At 42.8% G+C, this 26,794-nt stretch overlaps 1 protein-coding gene across 1 annotated transcript in view; it reads right to left on the bottom strand.

Moving 5' to 3' along the window:
* LOC126234577 (invertebrate-type lysozyme 2-like) overlaps positions 1 to 18,178 on the bottom strand; it is a 59,215-nt gene extending 41,037 nt beyond the window's left edge. Inside the window, exon 1 of the mRNA XM_049943282.1 lies at positions 18,093 to 18,178. Coding sequence (XP_049799239.1) covers positions 18,093 to 18,162 — 70 coding nt within the window. The 5' untranslated portion in view covers positions 18,163 to 18,178. The remainder of the gene's footprint in view (positions 1 to 18,092) is intronic.
* Positions 18,179 to 26,794: the final 8,616 nt, after the last annotated feature.

Raw genomic sequence — 26,794 nt, 5'->3', positions numbered from 1 at the left:
ATGGGGAGACTTAATTATAGTGCAACACACCTTTGTTTAGCATGTACCCAAAGTGATAAAAATGTGTATTTCTGGCTCCTTTTATTGAAGACAAAAAATCTACAGAACTGCGAGCAAGGATGAAATTCAATGACACTTTTTGAAGTACTGCATGAAGTTAATCTATTCACTGGAATACAAAAATTAGCCTCTTGATATAAAACAGTTTCAAATTTTTGCAGACATTTTATAAATCCTTCAGCTTTTGCACCAGCGTCATTCTTTCATCTTACGTATCATTAATAAACTGCAAATAATTTCATAATTATTACCAATGTACAACAGAGATACAACACGCATGCATCATCTTGTAGGACAGAACGATCTTAAACCTGGACCTGCTTCAAATTCATGAGAATCTGAAAGCAACTGTACAAGATTTCAGCATTTTCCTAGCCTCTTGGGTGAACCATGAATAAATGAAGACAAATCTTTGAGAACTGACAGAATATCTCTTAACACTGGAATTTTTGTTGAGTCTTGAATAACAAAATTTGGAGAATGAGCCAAGCAATTAATGTAAACAGCCCTCGGTTCAATTTCTTTTATCCGTGGCTGAACTCTTGTAGACAACCGATGACCTTTGTTGCTCTGTCATAGCATTGCCCACGACAATTGTTCACAGAAACAGAATATCTTAACACTACAACCTTCACAAATTTAACCAGGGTATCTGAATCAGTTAAGGAGAGCTCATAAAAACATAAAACAACTCATGATCAGCAAAATTTTGGTCTACATCACGAAAACATAACAGATATCCGCTCCCTAACTGATATATCGGATGTCTCGTCCAACATTAACGTATATAAATGATGTTTTCTTTTATTCAATGAAAGTTTTCTGAAGAGACATGTTTCTCAATGTTATAATTTCATTAATTAATGCCATGAGACATCCACTGGTAACTAATCTGTTTAAACCATAGTTTCAGTTCGGACACAATCCTTGGCAAACCAAGAACAATTTTGAAGTAAAAATATTTCTTAAACGAACAGTAGCGGCCTGCATTTCTTTTGCTGTGTGAATGACTAACTGATGACAGAATATTTACTCCTTTTTTCTTAGAATTCTCGTACTAACAACACATATGCAAATTACTTTTTTCATGAGATTTGAATCGTTTTAGAGCAACAGCCCAGTTCTTGAACTATGCAGTTTGTAACCTCCCCACAGAAATGTAAAACAATGATAATGAGCCAAATGTTAACTCCCCACAAAATTGATAAATGAAAATTGACCAAAAACCACAATAATGTCAATTAACTAATGAACCATGTAGGAAATGTAACTTCCTAACAGAAATAATTAAACCTGACAAATTTTATAAGGACAGCAGCGCTGACCTACGGCCCTGTGAAATAATTAAACCAAAATTCTTACCTCAGTAAAACTGCATCTATATCTGCTCTTATTTTTCGGCATAGCTTCGTGCAATGCTGGCTTATATTTAATTTTGATTCTTGGAGGGAATACATAGGAAATATTATTTAGCTTGAATCCTTTTCTTTAAATGAGTTACTTTATAAAAAGTTATTATTGGGGCATCATTTTGAACAAATTAATTACAATTAACATAAGTTATTAGCTGAGCGCAATGCTGCTTCATTACCTTCTACAATAATATACATATCGTCCACCACATTCCTGACCAGACTCGTGGGCAGAGCACACCGCGGACGCATGCCGACTCGCTACACACTAGCACTGACTGAGTACAACTATCCAACTGTCTACTCGCTCTGCCGACTCGCCACACACTACTGCCGACTGACTACTACTGCAGACAGAGTGCAACTCGCAACTGAACACTCGCGTGGTCAAGCGCAGACTAGCAACGATAAATAACTCTCTGGTCAGAGATTCTGTCATGCCTCGCCATCGCTGGTAATGAATACATACGTGTTTCATAAATAACCCTCCACTGGGGGGGGGGGGGGGGGGCAAAAATTTGGCAGCGATGGTGAGTCATTTGGACTTGCCATGAGCAACAAATTTTTTTTAAACTAACTAACTTTACAATCACAGAATATACAGATATATAGGTGTAGAACATGAAGTAAATATAGTGCACATGCGCTGAGTACAGAACATATCAGGTAATGACAAAATATATATACAATGAGTACAGAACATATCAGCAAATCATACAAAATGTATATGCGATGAGTAGAAATCATGATAACAAAAATGATTTTTTTACTATGTCACTAGAATTAGGATAGTAAGGGGAAGGATTGCGTCATGGTTGTAGCACTTTAGGTTGCACGCAGCTGCACTGAAAGTCCATATCTTTCTACAGAAGCACAACACCAAGTGAGGCAATCTAAAGTTCTTTTCCCAGAAGTATTAATCAGCGTAGCCAAGACACTGAAATGCCGTAGTAATATTCCATGTTATCCTTTTGGTAGTACATTAGGTACACCAAACAGTGGGACCATAATAGCATCTCATCGCTCATTGTGGTGGACAGCATGTCGTGTCAACACCACGTTCTTGTCTGTTACAGCAACGTAGAATTAGTGCAAAAACCAAATATAGTGCTCCATGATCATGAGGATATACAGGACAAACGGATATTGCAGTAATTCCAGGTAATTAGGTTAGAAGGTGGAGGACATTAAGTCACATACTAGTCTTCATTGAGAATTACACTAGTAATGGGTGGCACTCATTGCCCAGTCGTGGAACATTTCTGTACTATGTACGTAGTATTACAGAATAATGTTCATGAGTAACTTTACAGAGAACATTGGCACTCATTGCCTAAAATTACAAACCATCAGAAGTCATTTACAGAGAACATTGGCACTCATTGCCTAATTACAAACCATCAGAAGTCATTTACAGAGAACATTGGCACTCATTGTCTAATTACAAACCATCAGAAGTCATTTACAGAGAACATTGGCACTCATTGCCTAATTACAAACCGTCAGAAGTCATTTACAGAGAACATTGGCACTCATTGCCTAATTACAAACCATCAGAAGTCATTTACAGAGAACATTGGCACTCATTGCCTAATTACAAACCATCAGAAGTCATTTACAGAGAACATTGGCATTCATTGCCTAATTACAAACCATCAGAAGTCATTTACAGAGAACATTGGCATTCATTGCCTAATTACAAACCATCAGAAGTCATTTACAGAGAACACTGGCACTCATTGCCTAATTACAAACCATCAGAAGTCATCATTGAAAATGAGTTAATAAATGGCATAATTAATCTAATTATAGTAAACATTGTCCTCATAGTTCATCTTATTACATTAATCAGTGGCATTCATTTGCCAGTTACAAAGCATTTTTTTGTGCTAGCAATGCATTGCGTTGGGTTCGATAATTAATAACAATATTTGCTTTTGAGTTATTGCTGCAAATGAAGATGACATGGGTTTAATGAACAACTGCTTATAGTACATTAATTTCATGAATAATTTCTCCTGCAAAATATACAAAAATGGATTATTAGACTGAAAGAAGAAACGCATTTTATGCTGAAAAGTAGTGAACTTCGAATTAACTATTATTTTCAATAACGTCAATACGACTGGCCAATTCATCATATTTTTCAGTCAGTATTTTTACCTGATCATCGGTTTTAGTGTCAGAGGCATTAATCTGTTTTTGTATTTTACGTGTGGTTTCGTTTAATTTTTTAACGTCGGCTTTAATGACATCGGAATCCTGTGTTAGTTCTAACTGTTCGAGTCTGTCGGTCAGTGTTTGAAAATCTGTTGTGTGTGTGTCTGTTTTCGATTTAAGATCGGAAGTTTCATCACGCAATTCTGTGTTCAGCTGCTTGATGGTATTAATTTCGTCGGACACTGTAGCAATATTATTGTCTACGTATGTTTTTGCTTTCGCAAACAATTTACGTTTATCTTCCTGTCTCTGTGCGGTAATTGTTTCCATCACTTGTCGTTTTACTTTATTCTGATCTTGTATAAATTTACGGAAACGCGTATCACTGTTTTGTAGGTGATGATTAAAACGTTCGTCAATTTGACTGTTCTGTTGGTCAAATTTCGCGTCTATCTTTGCATCCATTGTGCGCGAAAGTTCTGCTGTCATTAATTTAAACTCGTCGCGTAACTGTGTTGCTTTTTCAGAGCATTGTTTAGCGACTCCACTAATTTCGTCTCTAAGTGATTCTGTTGCAGCTGTTTGTATATCCCTTAATTCTTGAGCAACAGATCTAATTTCCTCACTACTTTTCCTAGCACAAGTCTCAATTTCCTCACGTAATTGTTCCTTAGTATCATGACACTGCGCGGCAACGGCTCTAATCTGTTCACTAAGCTGTCTGGAATTGTTGTCTAATTTTTCATTTAACTGTCTAGAATTGTTGTCTAATTTTTCATTTAACTGTCTGGAATTGTTGTCTAATTTTTCATTAAGTTGTTGTTTGAGATTTTCGTTATTTTCATTAAGTTGTTGTTTGAGATCTTCTTTACGTTTTTTTGGAATTGTTATCTAGTTGTTTGAAATTTTCCTTAAATTGTTTGTTATCTTCACTAATTTGTATGTTTGATTCAAGAAGTTGTTGCAATAATGCTATCATTTGATCCGAGCCAAAATTAGCATTTCTATTGTCTGTGCTGTTTGATGGTGTACCTGCAATTGTCACGTTTTGTGTATCCATTAGGATAATCTGTGATTCTTGAAAAGGTTTGCTAATCGGATGTTCACTGTTAGTCCCTACCTCAGAATCAAACAAATCTGCCGTACTTTGAGTACACTGTTCGTTTTCATTAGAAAAATTTATCTGTTTGTCACGTAAAACCTGCAAACCGGGTGTGTCAAGCTGGGCAGCGCTCATTGCAACAGAACGTCCTGCATCATTAATTGTCGTCAAATTAACAGAGGACACAATTGAATTCGTTTGTTCAACGTTAAGATAAAAATCATTACAAGTGGTCGGTACGCACTGATTGTCAGTAAACGGCGGATTGTCATCATTACACTGTGTGTCACAAGTACTACCGGTCAAGTTATTTAGGTCGGTTAATTCACTCAATACACATCGCGATGTACTGTTAACAGTTTTTCGCGGCATTTTTCTCAAAACAAATTAATCACAATGCAAAAAGCAACAAACACAAATACAACAAAGAGCAACGAATTGCCGATGATCTGTGAGAGAAAGTCAAAAAATTAGTAAAAGCGTTGCGCCAAATGCTAATTATATTTAAGTAAATAAGAGCAGATATCTGACTACTTATCAGAAGATTCTCAAAGAAATACGATCCTGGCAGGGTCGCCAAGTGTAACCTCCCACAGAAATGTAAAACAATGATAATGAGCCAAATGTTAACTCCCCACAAAATTGATAAATGAAAATTGACCAAAAACCACAATAATGTCAATTAACTAATGAACCATGTAGGAAATGTAACTTCCTAACAGAAATAATTAAACCTGACAAATTTTATAAGGACAGCAGCGCTGACCTACGGCCCTGTGAAATAATTAAACCAAAATTCTTACCTCAGTAAAACTGCATCTATATCTGCTCTTATTTTTCGGCGTAGCTTCGTGCAATGCTGGCTTATATTTAATTTTGATTCTTGGAGGGAATGCATAGGAAATATTATTCAGCTTGAAATGAATCCTTTTCTTTAAATGAGTTACTTTATAAAAAGTTATTATTGGGGCATCATTTTGAACAAATTAATTACAATTAACATAAGTTATTAGCTGAGCGCAATGCTGCTTCATTACCTTCTACAATAATATACATATCGTCCACCACATTCCTGACCAGACTCGTGGGCAGAGCACACCGCGGACGCATGCTGACTCGCTACACACTAGCACTGACTGAGTACAACTATCCAACTGTCTACTCGCTCTGCCGACTCGCCACACACTACTGCCGACTGACTACTACTGCAGACAGAGTGCAACTCGCAACTGAACACTCGCGTGGTCAAGCGCAGACTAGCAACGATAAATAACTCTCTGGTCAGAGATTCTGTCATGCCTCGCCATCGCTGGTAATGAATACATACGTGTTTCAAGTTAACGAATCCATTATAGGTATCTTTGTTCGCAGTAACTGATTTTGGAGGCAATTTCTTGTTTTCACACACAGCCTATACAAAAAATAATAAACTCTGACATCTTTTTCGTCACACTGAATCCATTTATACGTTTTTACCCAATGTTTTTGGAAAGTCTAGCATCTGCGGCTGCCACTTCCAGTACCAGTATCATTTTTCGAGGAATTATCAGAAACAGTAACTGGGATTTCTTTGTCACGAGATGCCGAAGATTGATCAGCTTTATTGCTACAAGCTTTTGATTCGATATCACCATCACGATTATTAATCGAAGTTTTTAACACACAAGACATGAAGACGTAATATAATTCCAAGTGCATGTAACACAGGTCAAATTAACATCTAGTGGTTTACATGTTCTGACTACTTCGTTTTTCATTCAATTGCTGAAGTCTGGAAATTCAAATTCAATAGATATTACACTATATCCAACATAATTTCAGAAGAAAAATATCTCTCACTGTCTGTTGCCTTTCGTAATTGTTACAGAGCTGCCAATTAAAGCACAAAGTACTTCGCCAAGTTGTTATAAGTACTGTCCATTTACTGAATGTTTTAGTTAGAAGGGATGAGGAACTTTTCGCAGCAGGTTATGTCGGCTCACTGGTAGCGTATGTCACTGCACCTACATGTCTACATGGATTTTAATTCCTACGAATTCAGTTACCCGTTTGTTTTAAGATAACCTTTTTACGGCGGTGTATTACAAAAGCCAGCCGCCCACAAATGCGATAGGTGAGTTGATTTTAATTATGTTCAAGAATCAAGCAGTTATAGTACCGATTGGGTATGATGAAAACTTACAGAATAGTAGCATAACGAAAAGCTAATGTGGTACTACAGTTTTCAAGGAGGCATGCTGTGTACAGCGACTCACAATTTGGGGTTTGCTTGAGTGACCGATCATACCCAAAGTCGGTGCCTATGCAGAGGACCCGAGAAAATTCTGATCCTATATAAAATCGCTCAGTGGGTCTAAGGCTTCCATCCAGTCACTTGTTGATCAGTCTGGTGTGGCAGTTGAAGCCACGAAACCGAAAGCCGAAGTTTTAAATTTCTAATTCATAAAATCGTTGAGCAGTAAAATCGTACAAACATACCATCGTTTGACCTCCAGTATGGAATACATAGTAATAATAACTATCCCTGGCGTAGACAAAGGACTGAAGTAGTTGAAAACAAATAAGTCACCAGGTTCTGATGAATTCCCAAATCGGTTTTTCGACGGGTATCCTAAGGCAATGGACCCTTGCTTAGCTTGAATTTATCGCGGTTCCACCGTCCAGCGCAAAGTACCAAGCCACTGGAAAATAAATAAGTTGACTCCTGTGTGCAAGAAGGGTGGAAGAACGGACCCGCCAAATTTCAGACCAATATAGCTAACTTAGGTTTGCGCGAAATTCAGTTTGCTCTTTTCTCATATGATTTACTGCAAACTATTGACGATAGGCAACAGGCAGATTCCATATCTCTAGAATCCAGGAAAGTATTGGACACGATGCCCCACTGCAGTCTGTTTAAGAAGGTACAAGCATATGGAATAGGTCCACAGATACGTGACTCGAAGACTTCTCAAAGTATAGAACCCAGTATGTTGTCCTCGACTGCGAGTGTTCATCACAAACATTGGTATTGTCAGGAGCGCTCCAGAGAAATGTGATAGGACCGCTACTATTCTCTATATACGTAAATGACTTGGTGGACAGGATGGGTAGCAATTTGCTGTAGTTTGCTGATGATACTGTGGTGTACGGTAAGATGCATTAGTTGAATGACTGTAGAAGGATGCAAAATGACTTATACAAAATTTCTGGTTGGTGTGGTGAATCTCAGCTAGCTCTAAATGTAGAAAAATGTAAGTTACTGCGGATGAGTAGAAAAAACAAATCCGTAATGTTTGGATACAGCGTTAGTGGTGACCTGCTTGACACAGTCAGGCCGTTTAAATAACTGGGAGTAACATTGCAAAGCATTATGAAGTGGAACGATCATGTAAGGATTGTGTTAGGAAAGACGAATGGTTGACTTCGATTTATTGGGAGAATTCTAGGAAAGCGTGGATCATTTGTAAAGGAGACCGCATATAGGACGTTAGTGCGACCTATTCGACCTATTCTTGAGAGGCGGCCTGAGTGGCCGGGCGGTTCTAGGTGCTACAGTCAGGAACCGCGCGACCGCTACGGTCACAGGTTCGAATCCTGCCTCAGGCATGGATGTGTGTGATGTCCTTAGGTTAGTTAGGTTTAAGTAGTTCTAAGTTTTAGGGGACTGATGACTTCAGAAGTTAAGTCCCACAGTGCTCAGAGCCATTTGAGCCATATTCTTGAGTACTGCTAGGGTGTTTGGGGTCCGTACTAGGTCGGATTAAAAGAATTTGAGGCGGGCAGCTAGATTTGTTACTTGTGGGTTCGAACAACACGCAAGTGTTAACGGACATGCTTCGGGAATTATAATGGGAATCCTTGGAGAGAAGGCGACGTTCTTTTCGAAAAACACTATTGAGAAAATTAAGAGACTGCATTTGAAGCTGACTGCAGAACGATTCTGTTGCCTCTAAAATACACTGCGCGTAAGGACTACGAAGATAAGATACGAGAAACTATGGCTCATATGGAGGCAAATAGATAGTCGTTTTCACTCGTTTTGTTTGCGAGTGGAACAGGAAAGGAAATAACCCTCCACCACGCGCCATAAGGTGGATTGCAGAGTATCGATGTAGATGTAGATGTGACGATATCAACAGACTAATCTCTCGTTGGGAGAAATGTGTTCGCCGCCAGGGTGGCTTTGTTGAGAAATAAATATGTAGACTTGAAGAATAAATATGTGTAATGTTAGTGAAGGTTGTTTGATTTAAAGAGATTTAAGAGTTTTCGGATGAAAACTTCGGAGCCATTGTATTTCAGTGAGCCCTCGTAATTTTAGGAATATCCCAAGGAAACTTGACAGGGTCGGTACTGTTTTATGTACGGGGTGTTGAAGAAGTCTCTCCGCAGTGCCGTATGATTGTTAGCCGCACGTGCCGTATGATTGTTCGCCTGCTTGTTACTTCCCTTCAAGTGGACTCTCCCAAGATTCCACTGTTTCGTTTATCTCAGCCAGCGTCAGTAGTATCGTTGGTGTGTGTCGTTACGTGTTGACGAGAACGTTTAAGTTTAGTTCCTTTGTTCGTTTGTTTCGTTTTTGTCACTGTTAAAATGCTAACCATTGAACAAGTGTTCAAAGCTAGCGGTAAATACACAGTTTCAGTTCGTCAAACATTTAATTCGGTTTTCCCGGAGACAACACTCCCACATCGCGATTCTGTGCGAGATTTGACTAACAAATTTCGAAGTACGGGTTCAGTGACAGATGCACCGAGAAGTGGTCGTCCCAGCGTTTTGTCTGAGGATAAACTGCTCGATATTTCCGATGAAATGTCTATGAGTCCGAACAAGTCAGTAAGAAAACTCGCTCAGAAAATCGATGTTAGTGTCGGAACGGCCCACGCAACTGTAAGGAGAAAATTAGAACTTTTCCCATACAAAGTGACAGTCGTGCAAGAACTGAAAAATACTGATGATGGAAAGAGACTGCACTATTGTCAATGATTCAATAATTTCGTTCAACAAAATGGAAGGGGAATTCTTAATGAAACGTTTTTCATTGATGCGTGGTTTCATTTATCCGGGTACATGAACTCGCAAAATTCTCGTATGTGTACTACTGCAAATCCATTGTAAACGTACAACGATACTGCAGTGATATTCTGTACCCATTCATAGGAGAACATGTGTTAAGTGAAATACTGAATGGTTATTATCAACAACACGATGCAACGGCGCATACCGCTCGCGTTTCAGTGTCACTGCTTACTGATGTTTTTTGTGATCGCATAATTTAACAGGGACTTTGGCCTCCACGACTGTCTGACCTAACACCACCTGACTGTTTCTTCTGGGGTGCAGCGAAAGTAACTGTCTATAAAAACCGTCCAAAACCATCGATGAATTGAAAACTGCAATATCCACATTCACTGCTTCTCTTACAGAAGAAATGTTACAGCTTGCGTGTGGAAACATGATTAGACGAATTGAATTGTGTATCCAACAACAGGGGGGACATGTTCAACATTTAATGTGAAAATCCGTAAGTAAAAATCAATATTCAATAAATTAATAACTAGTATTTCACTGAGTTTCATTTCGGTGTATTCACTGCGGCATATGGCACGCGCGGCTAACAATCATACGGCACTGCGGAGAGACTTTTTGAACACCCCGCACTATGAGTTGGGCTTGCGTAGCTGTCAGCAGAGCACTTGCCTGTGAAAGGTAAAGTCCTGAGTTTGATACTCGGCTTAGTATACAGTTAACATACACTATTGGCCATTGACATTGCTACACCACTAAGATGACGTGCTACAGACGCGAAATTTAACCGAAGGAAGAAGATGCTGTGATATGCAAATGATTAGCTTTTCAGGGCATTCACACAAGGTTGGCGCCGGTGGCGACACCTACAACGTGCTGACATGAGGAAAGTTTCCAACCGATTTCTCATACACAAACAGCAGTTGACCGGCGTTTCTTGGTAAAACGTTGTTGTGATGCCTCGTGTAAGGAGGAGAAATGCGTACCATCACGTTTCCGACTTTGATAAAGGTCGGATTGTAGCCAATCGCGATTGCGGTTTATCGTATCGCGACATTGCTGCTCGCGTTGGTCGAGATCCAATGACTGTTAGCAGAATATGGAATCGGTGGATTCAGGAGGGTAATACGGAACGCCGTGCTGGGTCCCAACGGCCTCGTATCACTAGCAGTCAAGATGACAGGCATCTTATCCGCAGGGCTGTAACGGATCGTGCAGCCACGTCTCGATCCATGAGTCAACAGATGGGGACGTTTGCAAGACAACAACCATCAGCACGAACAGTTCGACGACGTTTGCAGCAGCATGGACTATCAGCTCGGGCACCATGGCTGCGGTTACCCTTGACGCTGCATCACAGACACGAGCGCCTGCAGTGGTGCACTCAACAACGAACCTGGGTGCACGAATGGCAAAATGTCATGTTTTCGGATGAATCCAGGTTCTGTTTACAGCATCATGATGGTCGCATCCGTGTTCGGCGACTTCGCGGTGAACGGACATTGGAAGCGTGTATTCGTCATCGCCGTACTGGCGTATCACCCGGCGTGATCGTATGGGGTGCCATTGGTTACACGTCTCGGTCATCTCTTGTTCGCATTGACGGCACTTTGAACAGTGGACGTACATTTCAGATGTGTTACGAGCCGTGGCTCTACCATTCATTCGATCCCTGCGAAACCCTACATTTCAGCAGGATAGTGCACGACCGCATGTTGCAGATCCTGTACGGGCCTTTCTGGATATAGAAAATGTTCGACTGCTTACCTGGCCAGTACGTTCTCCAGATCTCTTGGCAATTGAAAACGTCTGGTCAATGGTGGCCGAGCAACTGGGTTGTCACAATACGCCAGTCACTACTCTTCATGAACTGCGGTATCGTGTTGAAGCTGCATTGGCAGCTGTACCTATACATGCCATCCAAGCTCTGTTTGACTCAATGGCCAGGCGTATATAAAATGTTGAAATGTGTGTGAAATCTTATGGGACTTAACTGCTAAGGTCATCAGTTCCTATCCAGGCGTATCAAGGCCGTTATTACGGGCAGAGGTGGTTGTTCTGGGTACTGATTTCTCAGGACCTATGCACCCAAATTGCGTGAAAATGTAATCAAATGTCAATTCTAGTATAATATGTTTTTCCAATGAATATCCGTTTATGATCTGCATTTCTTCTTGGTGTAGCAATTTTAATGGCCAGTAGAGTAATTATGACCGTCAGTTGTAAAGTATACATATGAGAAATGAAACATTTGCAAACACAAAGGGCTGAGTGGGAGTATCTTCTATGACAAGAGGTCTCTACAACTTAGAGTGCAGGCTGACAACACATGTCCCGTCAGTGGTGGCGCACCTACTGGATAAGGCATCCACATTCTGCCAAGTACGACTCTTTGCCAGCCATGGGTGGGTTTTGCACATGTCCTACTAATTGTGGCGTTTGTCAGCCAGAATTACAGAGCACTCTGTTAACTCAGGGCTGGTCCCCGTGACGGCGCTGTCGTACGGCGTGGTATGAGGGCCACAAAACTGCGTGCATAGGCGTCCGGAGAAATATTTCCGCGTGCGGAGGTGGAGGGGGTGGGGGCAGGGGGGAGGTGGGGGCAAGGCTCTAAAATTGGTAGAAATGTGTTGCTCATTTTCGAGACATTTCAACCGATAAATACTAAATTTTATAGATGACACATAAAACTTATTACATCCCAGAGAACTGATGTTTATCCCACTCAATATATAGATACCAACGCTGTACTCAAGATTCCACAGGAGGGGCGCAGGTCCTCCCTCCTACTCGCCCCCTCCCCTCCCTGGCCACCTACGGACGCCTGTGGGCATGAGAGTGGATGTTTTGCACTTTTTAAGCAAATAAGCGCATTGTGATTGTGGCCTTGGCAATTGAATTTTGTAAACATATGTGAAGTTTCACTTTTTCTGTTACAATTTTGTGAAAATGCTCAACCCCAAGTGATACTTCAACTACTATGTCCTTTGCGAGATGGTACCGCTTGCCGCTGGAAGATCTTTCCTAGACCGAAAGATGGCGGGCCTGCTGAAGACTGAAACTGTGGCGTGTGGACACACAGTTGCAGCGATTTGTTGCACGCGCAGATATCTGCGCAGACCGATAGTTCCGTGTGGGCCGGCCTTTAAGTATCTTGGCGAAGTCTTGTGTGTGAAAAATTCAGAAATGACGTAACAACTATGTTTGTTATACCGGGTGGAACTAGGCCCAGCCGAGAACTGAATTTAGTTAACAAGCTCCGGCTATATCACTCCGTTGTACCACCCCTACTAACATATGGCTCCTCTGCTTGGGCCACGATTAGTACGTCCCGGATGCTAACGCTCCAGCGACTACGGAATAAAGTTCTCAGACGGAGTCCTCACGCCCCTCCGCTCACCAGGATTGTCACTCTGCATGAGGAGACAAATACGGCCCTTCTCAGGACGACCATTCGCCATAAGGCTCACCTATACAGTAAAGTGGACGTCCTCCGTGAGACAATCGCTGAACTCCAAACCATCGGCACCACAGTTCCACGGCGCTGGCACCGACACCCCGTTCCGCTCACCATGCTCGAGGACTCGGATTCGGGCTATGACTGACGATAGGCCTAATACGACCACATTTTTCTGTCCATTTTCGTAAAGTCACTAGAAGTGGCCTGTTCCCTTTTTCTTTGGCCATAGAGTTGGCGCATTACTGCACCCCTCCTCTGTACTTCAACCGTTGGAGGGTGGCACGGAATCTATCCTAACCTAACCTAACCTAACCAAGTTCCACCGCCACACCTTCAACGTGCTATGCTCGGCTGTTATTCAGCCGTTGCTTTGAATCTCCTCTCACTTGTCCACCGAGACAGTTGGACCGGATCTGAATCGGTGACGCTATGTATTAGTAAACTGACAAAAAAAAAAAAAAAATGTAACTAGGCGCGTAAACACGCCAGTGTTCCTCATCTCAGTACCAGAAAAATTTTGGTGCTTGCGAGCACGACGGCAAGTAACGTCCTCCAGCCAGTCACCAAACCCAAACCCTTCCATCGGATTCCCGCAGGGAATAGCGTGATGGATCACTGCTGATCACTTGTTTCCAATTATCCATCCAGTTATGCAGAATATTCAAGTTATTGAGGACACATAAAGAACGAGAAATACAGAACAGAATAAACGACAAAAGAAGCTACATGTTAATGGGGCTTCCATCACTGCTTAACTTGCGAAATTTTAATAGTCGGAACGAACCTCCTCAACTATCCCCCCCACCCCCACCCATTCGCAACGCAGCCATAAAAATCATACATTTCGAGTTTCGAAAACTTGAGATAAAATTTAAAATGAGAAATAATTTTTTACAAAATATTGTCATGAAATTCAGGTTTTTATAATATAATTTTTTACAATAAAAACACAAAACTTAATACAAAGAACAGGCACTACCGTCTTTCCCCGTACCACGTAGTAGGGTTACTTTGCTTCCTTGTTCTGCTCGATAAATATCCGCAAAACTCGGTAATCTTCGCGACTATGATGTCATATTTTCAACTGCTGCCAGCCGCTACATTCAAACAATTGTTCTGTAGTTGCTGTGCGAAGCGGAATTTTCGGGTGTACACTTGAATTCCTAGGTTTTAGAAAAGCTCACCAAGAATTTCCTGTAAACTTTAACTCTCTGACTGAAATATTTCATTTGCTAACATATACTACTGGCCATTAAAATTGCTACACCACGAAGATGCGTGCTACAGACGTGAAATTTAACCGACAGGAAGAAGATGTTGTGATATGAAATGATTAGCTTTTCAGAGCATTCACACAAGGTTGGCGCCGGTGGCGACACCTACAACGTTCTAACATGAGGAAAGTTTCCAACCGATTTCTCATACACAAACAGCAGTTGACCGGCGTTGCCTGGTAAAACGTTGTTGTGATGCCTCGTATAAGGAGGAGAAATGCGTACCATCACGTTTCCGACTTTGATAAAGGTCGGATTGTAGCCTATCGCGATTGCGGTTTATCGTATCACGACATTGCTGCTCCCGTTGGTCGAGATCCAATGACTGTTAGCAGAATATGGAATTGGTGGGCTCAGGAGGGTAATACGGAACGCCGTGCTGGATACCAACGACCTCGTAATCACTAGCAGTCGACATGACAGGCATCTTATCCGCATGGCTGTAACGAATCGTGCAGCCACGTCTCGATCCCTGAGTCAACAGATGGGGACGTTTACAAGACAACAACCATCTGCACGAACAAGTCGACGACGTTTGCAGCAGCATGGACTATCAGCTCGGAGACCATGGCTGCGGTTACCCTTGACGCTGCATCACAGACAGGAGCGCCTGCGATGGTGTACTCAACGACAAACCTGGGTGCACGAATGGTAAATCGTCATTTTTTCGGATGAATCCAGGTGCTGTTTACAGCATCATGATGGTCGCATCCGTGTTTGGCGACATCGCGGTGAACGCACATTGGAAACGTGTATTCGTCATCGCCATACTGACCTATCACCCGGCGTGATTGTATGGGGTGCCATTGGTTACACGTCTCGGTGACCTCTTGTTCGCATTGACGACACTTTGAACAGTGGACGTTACATTTCAGATGTGTTACGACCCGTGGCTCTACCCTTCATTCAATCCTTGCGAAACCCTACATTTTAGCAGGATAATGCACGACCGAATGTTGCAGGTCCTGTACGGGTCTTTCTGGATACAGAAAATGTTCGACTGCTGCCCTGGCCAGCACATTCTCCAGATCTCTCACCAATTGAAACCGTCTGGTCAATGGTGGCCGAGCAACTGACTCGTCGCAATACGCCAGTCACTACGCTTGATGGACTGTGGTATCGTGTTGAAGCTGCGTGGGCAGCTGTACCTATACACGCCATCCAAGCTCTGTTTGACTCAGTGCCCAGGCGTATCAAGGCCATTATTACGGCCAGAGGTGGTTGTTCTGGGTACTGATTTCTCAGGATCCATGCACCCAAATTGGGTGAAAATGTAATCACATGTCAGTTCTAGTATAAAATATTTGTCCAATGAATATCCGTTTATGATCTGCATTTCTTCTTGGTGTAGCAATTTTAATGGCCAGTAGTGTATTATTCTAGTTACACATTACCTTTTCCCACGCCCCTGCCCGTTACATCACGTTGGTTGGTCATCCGCTGTCACGACGCAGGGGAAAATTATAGTTTCTTTTGGATCTAATACACGTGCACTGCTTTAAATCTCAGGTACGAACTTGTTCCCACAAGCTCAAAAAAAAAAAAAAAAAAAAAAAAAACTGAGAAATAGGGCATTGATGAGTGCCAGAGCGCCGTTCCGGCCGAAATTAAGCCCTTGCATCCAGGAACAGTTAACATAGCGCTCAAAGGGAAAAGTAAGAAAAAGACAGTTGCCAGAATTAGCCAGGACGTTGAGTATAGCATTCATGAATGTAAGGCTGAAAGGATTACGAGCGACTCGGTTAACAATGGCGCAAAAGTGTTAAATTACACAGATGGACAAACACCACAAAATAATTAATGTAGAGTCATGAACTCTCGGGAATATATTTCTCTAACTAACTTTACAATATCACAGTTTTATACAAGCGTGAGATAAGCCACTGAAAATGTGAAATACTAGTGCATTAATAGCCGATGTAACCGACAGAATGTTGAATGAAAGCATGAAAAACGGGCATACATTGTATCGTACAGGCTTCTGAAATCAATTTGAAGGATGGAGTTCCATGCTGTTGCACTTCGTAGGTGAACACAGGGGCAGTTAATGCTGGTTGTGAATGATACTGGAGTTGTCATCCGATGATTTCCCATACGTTCTCGATTGGTGACGGATCTGGTGATAGAGCAGGCCAAGGCAACATGTCGACACCCTGTAGAGCACGTCTGGTTTACAACAGCGGTATTTGGGTGGGCGTTGTCCTGTAGGAAAAATGTTCTAGGAACCTGTTCACGTTCGCAGCTCGTGGTCGTGCGGCAGCGTTCTCTCTTCCCGCGCCCGGGTTCCCGGGTTCGATTCCCGGCGGGGTCAGGGATTTTTTCTGCCTCGTGATGACTGGGTGTTGTGTGATGTCCTTAGGTTAGTTAGGTTTAAGTAGTTCTCAGTTCTAGGGGACTGATGACCATAGATGTTAAGTCCCATAGTGCTCAGAGCCATTTGAACCATTTGAATCTGTTCATGAATGGCAACACAACGGGTAGAATCACCAGACTGACGTAAAAATGTGCGGTCATGATGCGTGGGTCAATTACGAGAGCGTTTCTGCTGCCATACGAAATCGCACCTCAGATCTTAACTCCAGGTGGCGGTCGGTCTGCCTAACACGCAGACGGGGGCAGACAGGGTGTTTGAAAGCCCTCAAGTGGCCTTATTCTAACCAACACACGGCCATCACTGACAAAGAGGCAAAACAAACGTTCATCAGAAAGCACAACAGACCTCCACCCTGCCCTCCTAAGTGGCGGTGGTTTGGCGTCAGTGAAATGCACGCTACTGTCTTTGAAGTAATCGATATGTATCAGTTCATTGCGTCACTTTGGTGCTAACTGCTGCTCAAATTGCTGCTGCAGATGCAGTACGATGCGGTAGAGCTGTACACCGAACACGATGGGCTTCCCTCCCGGTAGTGCCACATGGCTGTCTGAGGCCCGGTCTTTTTGTGACTGTACGTTCACTTGGTCATCGCTGCCAGCCATCATGTACAGTGGCTACATTCCTGCCAAGTCTCTCTGCAATATCACAGAAGGAACATCCAGTTTCTCGTAGTCCTACGACCTCTTTCAAATTCAGTGACGTGTTGATAATGGCGTCTTTGTCAAAAAAAAAAAGAAAAAGTTCAAATGTTTGTGAAATCTTATGGGACTTAATTGCTAAGGTCATCAGTCCCTAAGCTTACACACTACTTAACCTAAATTATTCTAAGGACAAATATACATATCCATGCCCGAGGGAGGACTCGAACCTCCGCCGGAACCAACCGCACAATCCAGCGTCTTTGTCGCCTTAAAGGCATTCTTGACTTACATCAACTCACCACGTTCCAACAGCAAAGGTAATTAACGCTCACGAGCTTAACAGCGGTCATTTCAAGCAAACCTGGTTGGTATCCTCATAGTGGCGCTACTAGTGTTATTCTTATACGACTGGCGCTAAATTTTAATAGACATAATCTTCCAGATGTAGAAAGACGTCTACCAACTTTCGTTCATGTCGCACAACTCCCTCTTGGTGTTGAGATTTTTTTTCGTCAGCGTATTTCGAGACAGTAACTGTGGACTCACGACACTTGTGGTTTAAGCGGAATCTGTGTTAGGTAGTTTGTTAATTAACATACCCTGCGTGGCGGCGAGAGCTGAGAGAAGTAGCAGCAGCAGTGATGGCGTATGGCGTGCTGTGGTCGTCATGTCCTTCCTGCATACTGACAGACGATGTCAGAAGCGAAAACGCAGGCCACAGTTCCTGCCTGACACTTCCCCGCATCCTGCTTCCTGCATCCAAGAGGTAGAGATAAATCCCCGCGACGAATTATTTTTCCTGCTGTGCCAAGCGTGTCAGTTCTTTTCAGTCTGCTTTATATTTGCAGTATAAGATTAAACGAAGGTTGATCGTCATCCACTAAAGTACATTCGTCATTTATTAGGATTAACGTTAAAAGTTTCATCGAACGCTGATGTAACGCTGGTTTTTAGCTACCTCGTACTTTATTGCTTAATGGCTGAAGCGCAGCGGACATGCTAGAGTTGATCAGAGGATCTGGTTAACCGGCGAATATGTCAGAGTTGCGACTAGTGCCACCCGTCAGGCTATCTCCGCTATTATCGTTAAGAGCGAACGAGTAATAGTCGCTCTGTCAGAGCGAACAAGAGGGGTTCAGTCATTACACAGAGCCACTGTTAGTTACTGGATCCGGTAGACTGGCGCGAAAATCGGAGCTTCTGACTAGTGCACTGTCTCCTGTTATCTACAGTATTATCATAGCAGGCGACGAGGAAACAGATGGAGTCATATGGCTAAAGGCTGCGGACGGACAGTGACACTGTGCGTTTTAAAAAATGGTTCAAATGGCTCTAAGCACTATGGGACGCAACATCTGAGGTCAACTGTCCTCTTGACGTAGAACTACTTAAACCTAACTAACCTAAAGACGTTACACACATCCTTGCCTGAGGCAGGATTCGAACCTGCGACCGTAGCAGAAGCGCGGTTCCGGGCTCAAGCACCAAGAACCGCTAGGCCACAGCGTGTCATCCAGAGAACCAAGTCTACTGAAGTTTATATGTGTCTGTGGATTATTGTAAAAGTGCGTTATCTGGAAGTATTATTACATTTTCAACCCCGAAAAGGAAATATTTTCAAAATAATTCCGGTGGCAGTGTTAAGTTATGTCAAGGCGGAGATCAGGTATGTGCAGTTTTGGAAAGAGCGGAGAACAAATGCTATAACATTTGCTGTCCTATGGCGTATGTCGAAGCACGTATTATGCCACAAAGATTATTAATTATATGGAGTTAATTAGGCAACTTAAATGGTATAGACCACATTATCTTTATGACAAAATAATAAATATACTCTATGCTGTGGAAGCACATACACTGAAGAACTAAAGAAACTGGTACACCTAATATCGTGTAGGGCCCCCGCCAGCACGCAGAAGTACCGCAGCACGACATGGCATGGACTCGACAAATGTCTGGAGTAGTGCTGGAAGGAATCGATACCATTAATCCTGCAGGACTGTACATAGATCCGTAAGATTACGAGGGGGCAAGCATCTCTCCTGAACAGCACGTTGCAAGGCATCCCAGATATGCTTAGTAACGTTCATGTCTGGGGAGTTTGGTGGACAGCAGAAGTGTTTAAACTCAGAAGAGTGTTCCTGAAGCCACTCTGTAGCAATTCTGGACGTGTGTGATGTCGCATTGTCCTGCTAGAACTGCCCAAGTCCGTCGGAATGCAAAATACACATGAATGGATGCAGGCGATCAGACAGGATGCTTATGCATGTGTCACCTGTCACAGTCGTATCTAGACGTATCAGGGGTCCAACATCACTCCAGCTGCACACGCCCCACACCATTACAGGGTCTCCACCAGCTTGAACAGTCCCCTGATGACGTGCAGGGTCCATGGATTCATGAGGTTGTCCCAGTACCCGTACACGTCCATCTGCTCGATACAGTTTGAAACGAGAGTCGTCCGACCAGGCAATATATATCCAGTCATCAACAATCGAACGTCGGGGTTGACGAGCCCAAGCGAGACGTAAAGCTTTGTATCGTGCATTCATCAAGGGTATACGAGTGGGCCTTCGGCTCCGAAAGCCCATATCGATGATGTTTCGATGAATGGTTCCCACGTTGACACTTGTTGATGGCCCTGCATTGAAATCTACAGCAATTTGTGGAAGGCTTGCACTTTTGTTACGTTGAACGATTTTCTTCAGTAATCTTTGGTCCCGGTCTTGCAGGATCTTTTTCCAGCCGCAGCGATGTCTGAGATTTGATGTTTTGCCGGATTCCTGATATTCACGGTACACTCGTGAAATGGTCGTACGGGAAAATCCCCACTTAATCGCTACCTCGGAGATGCTGTGTCCCATGCTCGTGCGCCGACTGCAACACCAGGTTCAAACTCACTTAAATCTTGATAACCTATCATTTTAGCAGCAGTAACCGATCTAACAACTGCTCCTGACACTTTTTGTCTTATACAGCCGTTGCCGACCGCAGCTCCGTATTCTGCCTGTTTACGTACCTCTGTATTTGAATTCCCATACCTATACGAGTTTATTTGGAGCTTCAGTGCATGTTTGTACGTATTTTCCACATCTCCTAAACATATCATTCATTGTCTCAAAAGAATCGCTGTGAGATAGGAACCATATACCTAATAGTGCGGTTGATTGTGGAGGATACGGATGAGAAAACAGTGAAGCCCATGACGCACAAATAACCATACTTTACTTGTCCAATATTTAAGACTGAGAGTACTTAGAGACTTCCAACGAACATTACGAAAAGTTTCAAACGTTTGCCAAAGTTCTTTTCAGTGACAACCCCCAACATAGTTATGAAAGGAAAAAGTGATCGCTTACTACATTTTTGCTGTTCACGTAGTAAAACTGCCGCATGAAGAATGACGTTTTGATATACTGTTACTAGCTCTATTCACAACACTTTTGTAGACAGCATTCACATACACCTCTGAATACACCACTGTACAACACATAGTCCAGAAGATATGACGTCATAAACACTGTAACTCGTGAAAACTGCCGTACCATGCATGCTGTTTGAATTTATTACTTCTTTACTACCAACTCTGTTCGCAACAAATTTCGCATACAGTATTCATATATGCCGCTGAATGTACCGACAAAATATATGTGTATAGTTCTGGAGATACACTGAGCTTAGTGAAAATGAAACTGCAGGGCGCGATTCGCTGGAGGTACAGGTGAAATATGTGCACAAATACGCGTGAAATATTTTAAACCCATCTGAACTATATCTGACATGTGCGCACGCGGACAAAGCCTTGGGTAAAAAGCTCACCTTAACGCTTGGAACGATTTCAGTCAAATTTGGTACACATATTAGTTACGGAGTGGAAAGATATATTGTATAGGTAAGAATCACCTGCGTCATTTCGGAATGTGGGAGTTGCCTATAGAGAGAGCGGAAAGCAGGAGGTGGGCAGACGGAGAGGGGGGAAGAGTAGATGGACACAGATAGGGTGGGAGGAGGCGATGAATAGCCAGAGGGGGGTAGGAGGAGATGGACAGCGGGACAGGGTAGGAGGGGATAGACAAAGAAAGGAGGAGAAGGAGATGGACACAGAGTGGAGGAAGGAGGAGAAGGACTAATAGATGACTGGAATACATGCCCAGGCAACACTTGCTGCTAAGGTAATACGTATGCAAAAGCATTCCGAACAAATCATTAGTCGCACCCAGGAGACATCACTTTAATATCATGTAAAACCGCTTTAGCTTTGATAGTAGACTCATTACGCGAAACAACGAGGAAGAGAGTCCTCAATGTTGTTTGAAAATACCACATCCAGATGAAGAGACTCATTGATGGCATACTGATTAAAATAGTAAGTCGAGTCTGATGATCTAGTGTTGAATGTGATCGAAACCCGGCTGAACCAAGGAAATTTTCAGTCTGCTTTTGTTCTAGCCTTCACCTCTCAACGATGTGAGGAGTCGCCAGGACCGACACGTGGTTCACATTCTACGTTAAACTGTAGATCCCCTATCCCCAGTTGGATAAGTGGGATAGGGGGCCGGTCGGAGTGGCCGTGCGGTTCTAGGCGCTACAGTCTGAAACGGAGCGACCGCTACGGTTGCAGGTTCGAATCCTGCCTCGGGCATGGATGTGTGTGATGTTCTTAGGTTAGTTAGACTTAATTAGTTCTAAGTTCTAGGCGACTGATGACCTCAGAATGTAAGTCGTATAGTGCTCAGAGCCATTCGAACATTTTTTTTTTTTTGATAGGGGAAGGACACACAAGTCTCCGAAGTGGAGTCCGTTTAAAAGACTTGTAGCCAGCCATGGAGCCACATAAAAGTATTATTGAAACTGAAATCTTAGTATACTACGATTATTATTTGTGAAATGCACAATTTTACATTTCTGTAAATTTGCTGGCTATTTGGCAGAGCAGGTAAAACGCACTAATTAATATATGTTTATTTTAAAAGCCTAGTGAAACGTTGTTGTGATGCCTCGTGTAAAGAGGAGCCGCGTGGGATTAACCGAGCGGTCGAGGGCGCTGCAGTCATGGACTATGGGGCTGGTCCCGGCGGAGGTTCGAGTCCTCCCTCGGCCATGGGTGTGTGTGTTTGTCCTTAGGATAATTTAGTTTAAGTAGTGTGTAAGCTTAGGAACTGATGACCTTAGCAGTTAAGTCCCATAAGATTTCACACACATTTGAACATTTTTTTGAAAAATGTCGATAAAATTAGTATCTGCAATAATCTGCAGGGCAGCAATATAAAGGACAACTCTCTGATTTAATTAAGGCTACCTACATTAGCACTCATCTAAATACAGATCTACTACCATCCACATTGCCAACTAGTCACTAAACCAAAGCTCCTACCAACCATCTACCAATGAAGATTTCTCAGTATAGGTTTTCAGTAGAATATGACATACAAAACAGATCACTCTTACAGTGTAAAATAACGAGATAGTTTTCGATACAATGGCCTCAACATCAGTCACGTTCACTATATAATAATATCACCTTCTGTAAAATGACACATACAAAATAAGTCGCTCTCACTGCATACAAATAAAGAAAACATTACACCTCTCGCTTAGAGAAAATATCTGCGTTCCCAGCGTGTCACAAGACGCAACGATAACCACCATACGGACATTCCGTGGTTACAGATCACCCAGTACCCTCAATGTACATCCTTTCCACCATGTTGCATTACTCGACTGACCACAACACTGCTGTTGCAGCAAGAGGAGTATCCACATGGGCAGTGCGATGACATTTGGAGTTCATGGACTGTCAGCCTGGTGACAATTATTGCGGCTTCCCTTGACGCGGCAGGAGAGAGAGGCAGTCTGACAGTGGTGCGTCCAAGGAAAACAATGGACACAAGAATGGCGCCACGTCGTCTTTTTTGACATCGCGGTTACGCACACGCCATAAAGATGGACATGTCCGTGAATGGAGATCCGAGGAGAACAATCGTTTCCAGATTGCTTTCGTCATCGTCATATGGGCTCAGTACTTGTCCTAAGTGTCCATAGGATATGACCGGGTATACAACACGATCAATTCTGGTTCACATAGCCGGTAATGTGGACAGAAGCCTCTACATTTCTGCTGTGTTAAGCCCTATTTTTCGAGGTCTCCCTGTCGCAACCCTTCAACAAGGTACTGGAAGTTCTATTGTTTCCTGCGCCGCGCTAACCTGTCTCGATACAGATGGTGCTCAACTGTTATCCTGATCGGCGCATTCTCGACATCTCTCACCCACTGAAACCACTGGCATGGTTTGCCGAGAGATTGCCGCAGCGCCAGTCACCGACCACCATCATCGATGAACTCTGACGTAGACGTGAACCAGCGTGGAATGCTCTGTCGGTATGTGTCATCCTAGCTCAGGTCGGCTTCCTAAGACGACATAGGAGCGAGCCATTGTTGCTGCCAGAGGTGGCAGCTACTTACATCATATGAGGGCTGTTCAGTAACTAATGCAACACTCCTTTTTATGAAAGCAGGTTCGTTTTATTCAAGATTCCAATACACCATATTATTTCCCACTCTTTTGGCTACAGGATGATATTTTTCAGCATAATCTTCATTTAATTTGCCGGCCTTAAGCCACCTTACGGGAGGTGTTGTATCCCACAGGGTACCTCTCTACTGGTCGATTTCTGAGCCAAAGGTCTTGCTGCGTCAATAAATTTCTCGTCATCCGCGCACTGTTTCCCATGGAGCTCATTTTTCATTGTGCCAAGCAGATGGTAGATCTTTATGGTCTTCAGTTGGGCAGCGAGAAACCCAGAGAGCACGCGCCATTGGGTACCCTTACTGGTGTATGACTGTTAGCACTACCAACCGAGATGTCCAGTTGAATAGCGAGGTGTTTGATTGTGATCCGTATGTCACCTCGAATGAGAGTGTCCGCACGATCCAACACTGCAGGGCCACAGCTGCGTGTGGCCTGCTGGCACAGGAAAGATTGGACAGGTTGGCGCGACCTTGTTGCGGTAATGACGGACGCCTCACCGAACGACTCAGTGTGCGAAGCGTGAATAGTCCACAATGTTCAAAATTCCTCAATTTTTCAACCCAAATTGCCCGAGAAAAAACTGTGTTGCATTACTTACTGAACACCCCTCTTATGTTGTTGTTGTTGTGGTCTTCAGTCCTGAGACTGGTTTGATGCAGCTCTCCACGCTACTCTATCCTGTGCAAGCTTCTTCATCTCCCAGTACCTACTGCAACCTACATCCTTCTGAATCTGCTTAGTGTATTCATCTCTTGGTCTCCCTCTACGATTTTTACCCTCCACGCTGCCCTCCAATGCTAAATTTGTGATCCCTTGATGCCTCAAAACATGTCCTATCAACCGATCCCTTCTTCTAGTCAAGTTGTACCACAAACTTCTCTTCTCCCCAATCCTATTCAATACCTCCTCATTAGTTACGTGATCTACCCACCTTATCTTCAGCATTCTTCTGTAGCACCACATTTCGAAAGCTTCTATTCTCTTCTTGTCCAAACTAGTTATCGTCCATGTTTCACTTCCATACACGGCTACACTCCATACAAATACTTTCAGAAACGACTTCCTGACATTTAAATCGATACTCGACGTTAACAAATTTCTCTTCTTCAGAAACGACTTCCTTGCCATTGCCAGTCTACATTTTATATCCTCTCTTCTTCGACCATCATCAGTTATTTTACTCCCTAAATAGCAAAACTCCTTTACTACTTTAAGTGTCTCATTTCCTAATCTAATCCCCTCAGCATCACCCGATTTAATTTGACTATTATATTCTTACTAATATACTACTCGCGATAAGGAGAACTTGGTTACTTATATCTTTCCTGATGTTGCAGTGAACGATTATTAATCATTCTGCCCAACTGAGAATTTGTAGTTCTAATAATATTATTACTTAATTCCTTGCGCAGTAGCTTCGCAGAGTAGCTGATTGTCAAACATCCAACACAGCATTATTAACACTATCAATTTGCCTTCATTGCTTCAATATCTGATCAAATTGTATTGCGACCAGCTTCAAACTCTTGCGCTAGCGAAAACACACCCAACTGGGCGCTACTCCGACTCAATGCGACTGCCTGTAAACACAGGCACTTAATGATCACGGCCTCCCACACTTGACGGACAACTAATCCCTCTGAAGTCAGCAATACTAGACACTACTTGCAAACGGCCTTCCGATCCTCTCCTAGTTCTGTCTACACAATCTTAGAAATTATCTTTAGATGAAACAATACTAATAAGAGTGAAAACGTAACGAAATTATCTACGAAAAATGTTAGTTTTGTTAGCATTTTTGTTAATCAATTTCTCATAACGTAACGTTTCTTTTGAATGGGAGTAATGTCATTCTAACAAGAAGACGTGATAGCAACAACGAAAGCATAAGATCTAGAGTGTAAATTAATTGGTTCGCAGATCTAGAATCAATAGGCAAGCGTTTTCACAAGTGATAACGAAAAAAAAAAAGAAAAACTTTGTGGAGACGGAAAGAAAGGGGAATGAGACAGTGTAGAGACGAGGTAATTGGGAGAAAAAAATGGTTCAAATGGCTCTGAGCACTATGGCACATAACATCTGAGGCCAGCAGTCCCCTAGAACTTAGAACTACTTAAACCTAACTAACCTAAGGACATCACACACATCCATGCCCAAGGCAGGATTCGAACCTGCGACCGTAGCGGTCGCGCGGTTCCAGACCTGGGTGACAATCTGAGCAGTTCTCTTAGGTTGTTCGCAGATGATGCTGTAATTTACCGTCTAGTAAGGTCATCCGAAGACCAGTATCAGTTGCAAAGCGATTTAGAAAAGATTGCTGTATGGTGTGGAAGGTGGCAGTTGACGCTAAATAACGGAAAGTGTGAGGTGATCCACATGAGTTCCAAAAGAAATCCGTTGGAATTCGATAACTCGATAAATAGTACAATTCTCAAGGCTGTCAATTCAACTAAGTACCTGGGTGTTAAAATTACGAACAACTTCAGTTGGAAAGACCACATAGATAATATTGCGGGGAAGACGAGCCAAAGGTTGCGTTTCATTGGCAGGACACTTGGAAGATGCAACAAGTCCACTAAAGAGACAGCTTACGCTACACTCGTTCGTCCTCTGTTGGAATATTGCTGCGCGGTGTGGGATCCTTACCAGGTTTGATTGACGGAGGACATTGAAGGGGTGCAAAGAAGGGCAATTCGTTTTGTATTATCACGTAATAGGGGAGAGAGTGTGGCAGATATTATACGCGAGTTGGGATGAAAGTCATTAAAGCA

This window comes from Schistocerca nitens, chromosome 2 (assembly GCF_023898315.1).
Source record: "Schistocerca nitens isolate TAMUIC-IGC-003100 chromosome 2, iqSchNite1.1, whole genome shotgun sequence".
NCBI classification, from domain to species: domain Eukaryota; kingdom Metazoa; phylum Arthropoda; class Insecta; order Orthoptera; family Acrididae; genus Schistocerca; species Schistocerca nitens.
Note: the sequence above shows the minus strand (reverse complement) of the source record. Positions and strands in the feature narration are given on the sequence as shown.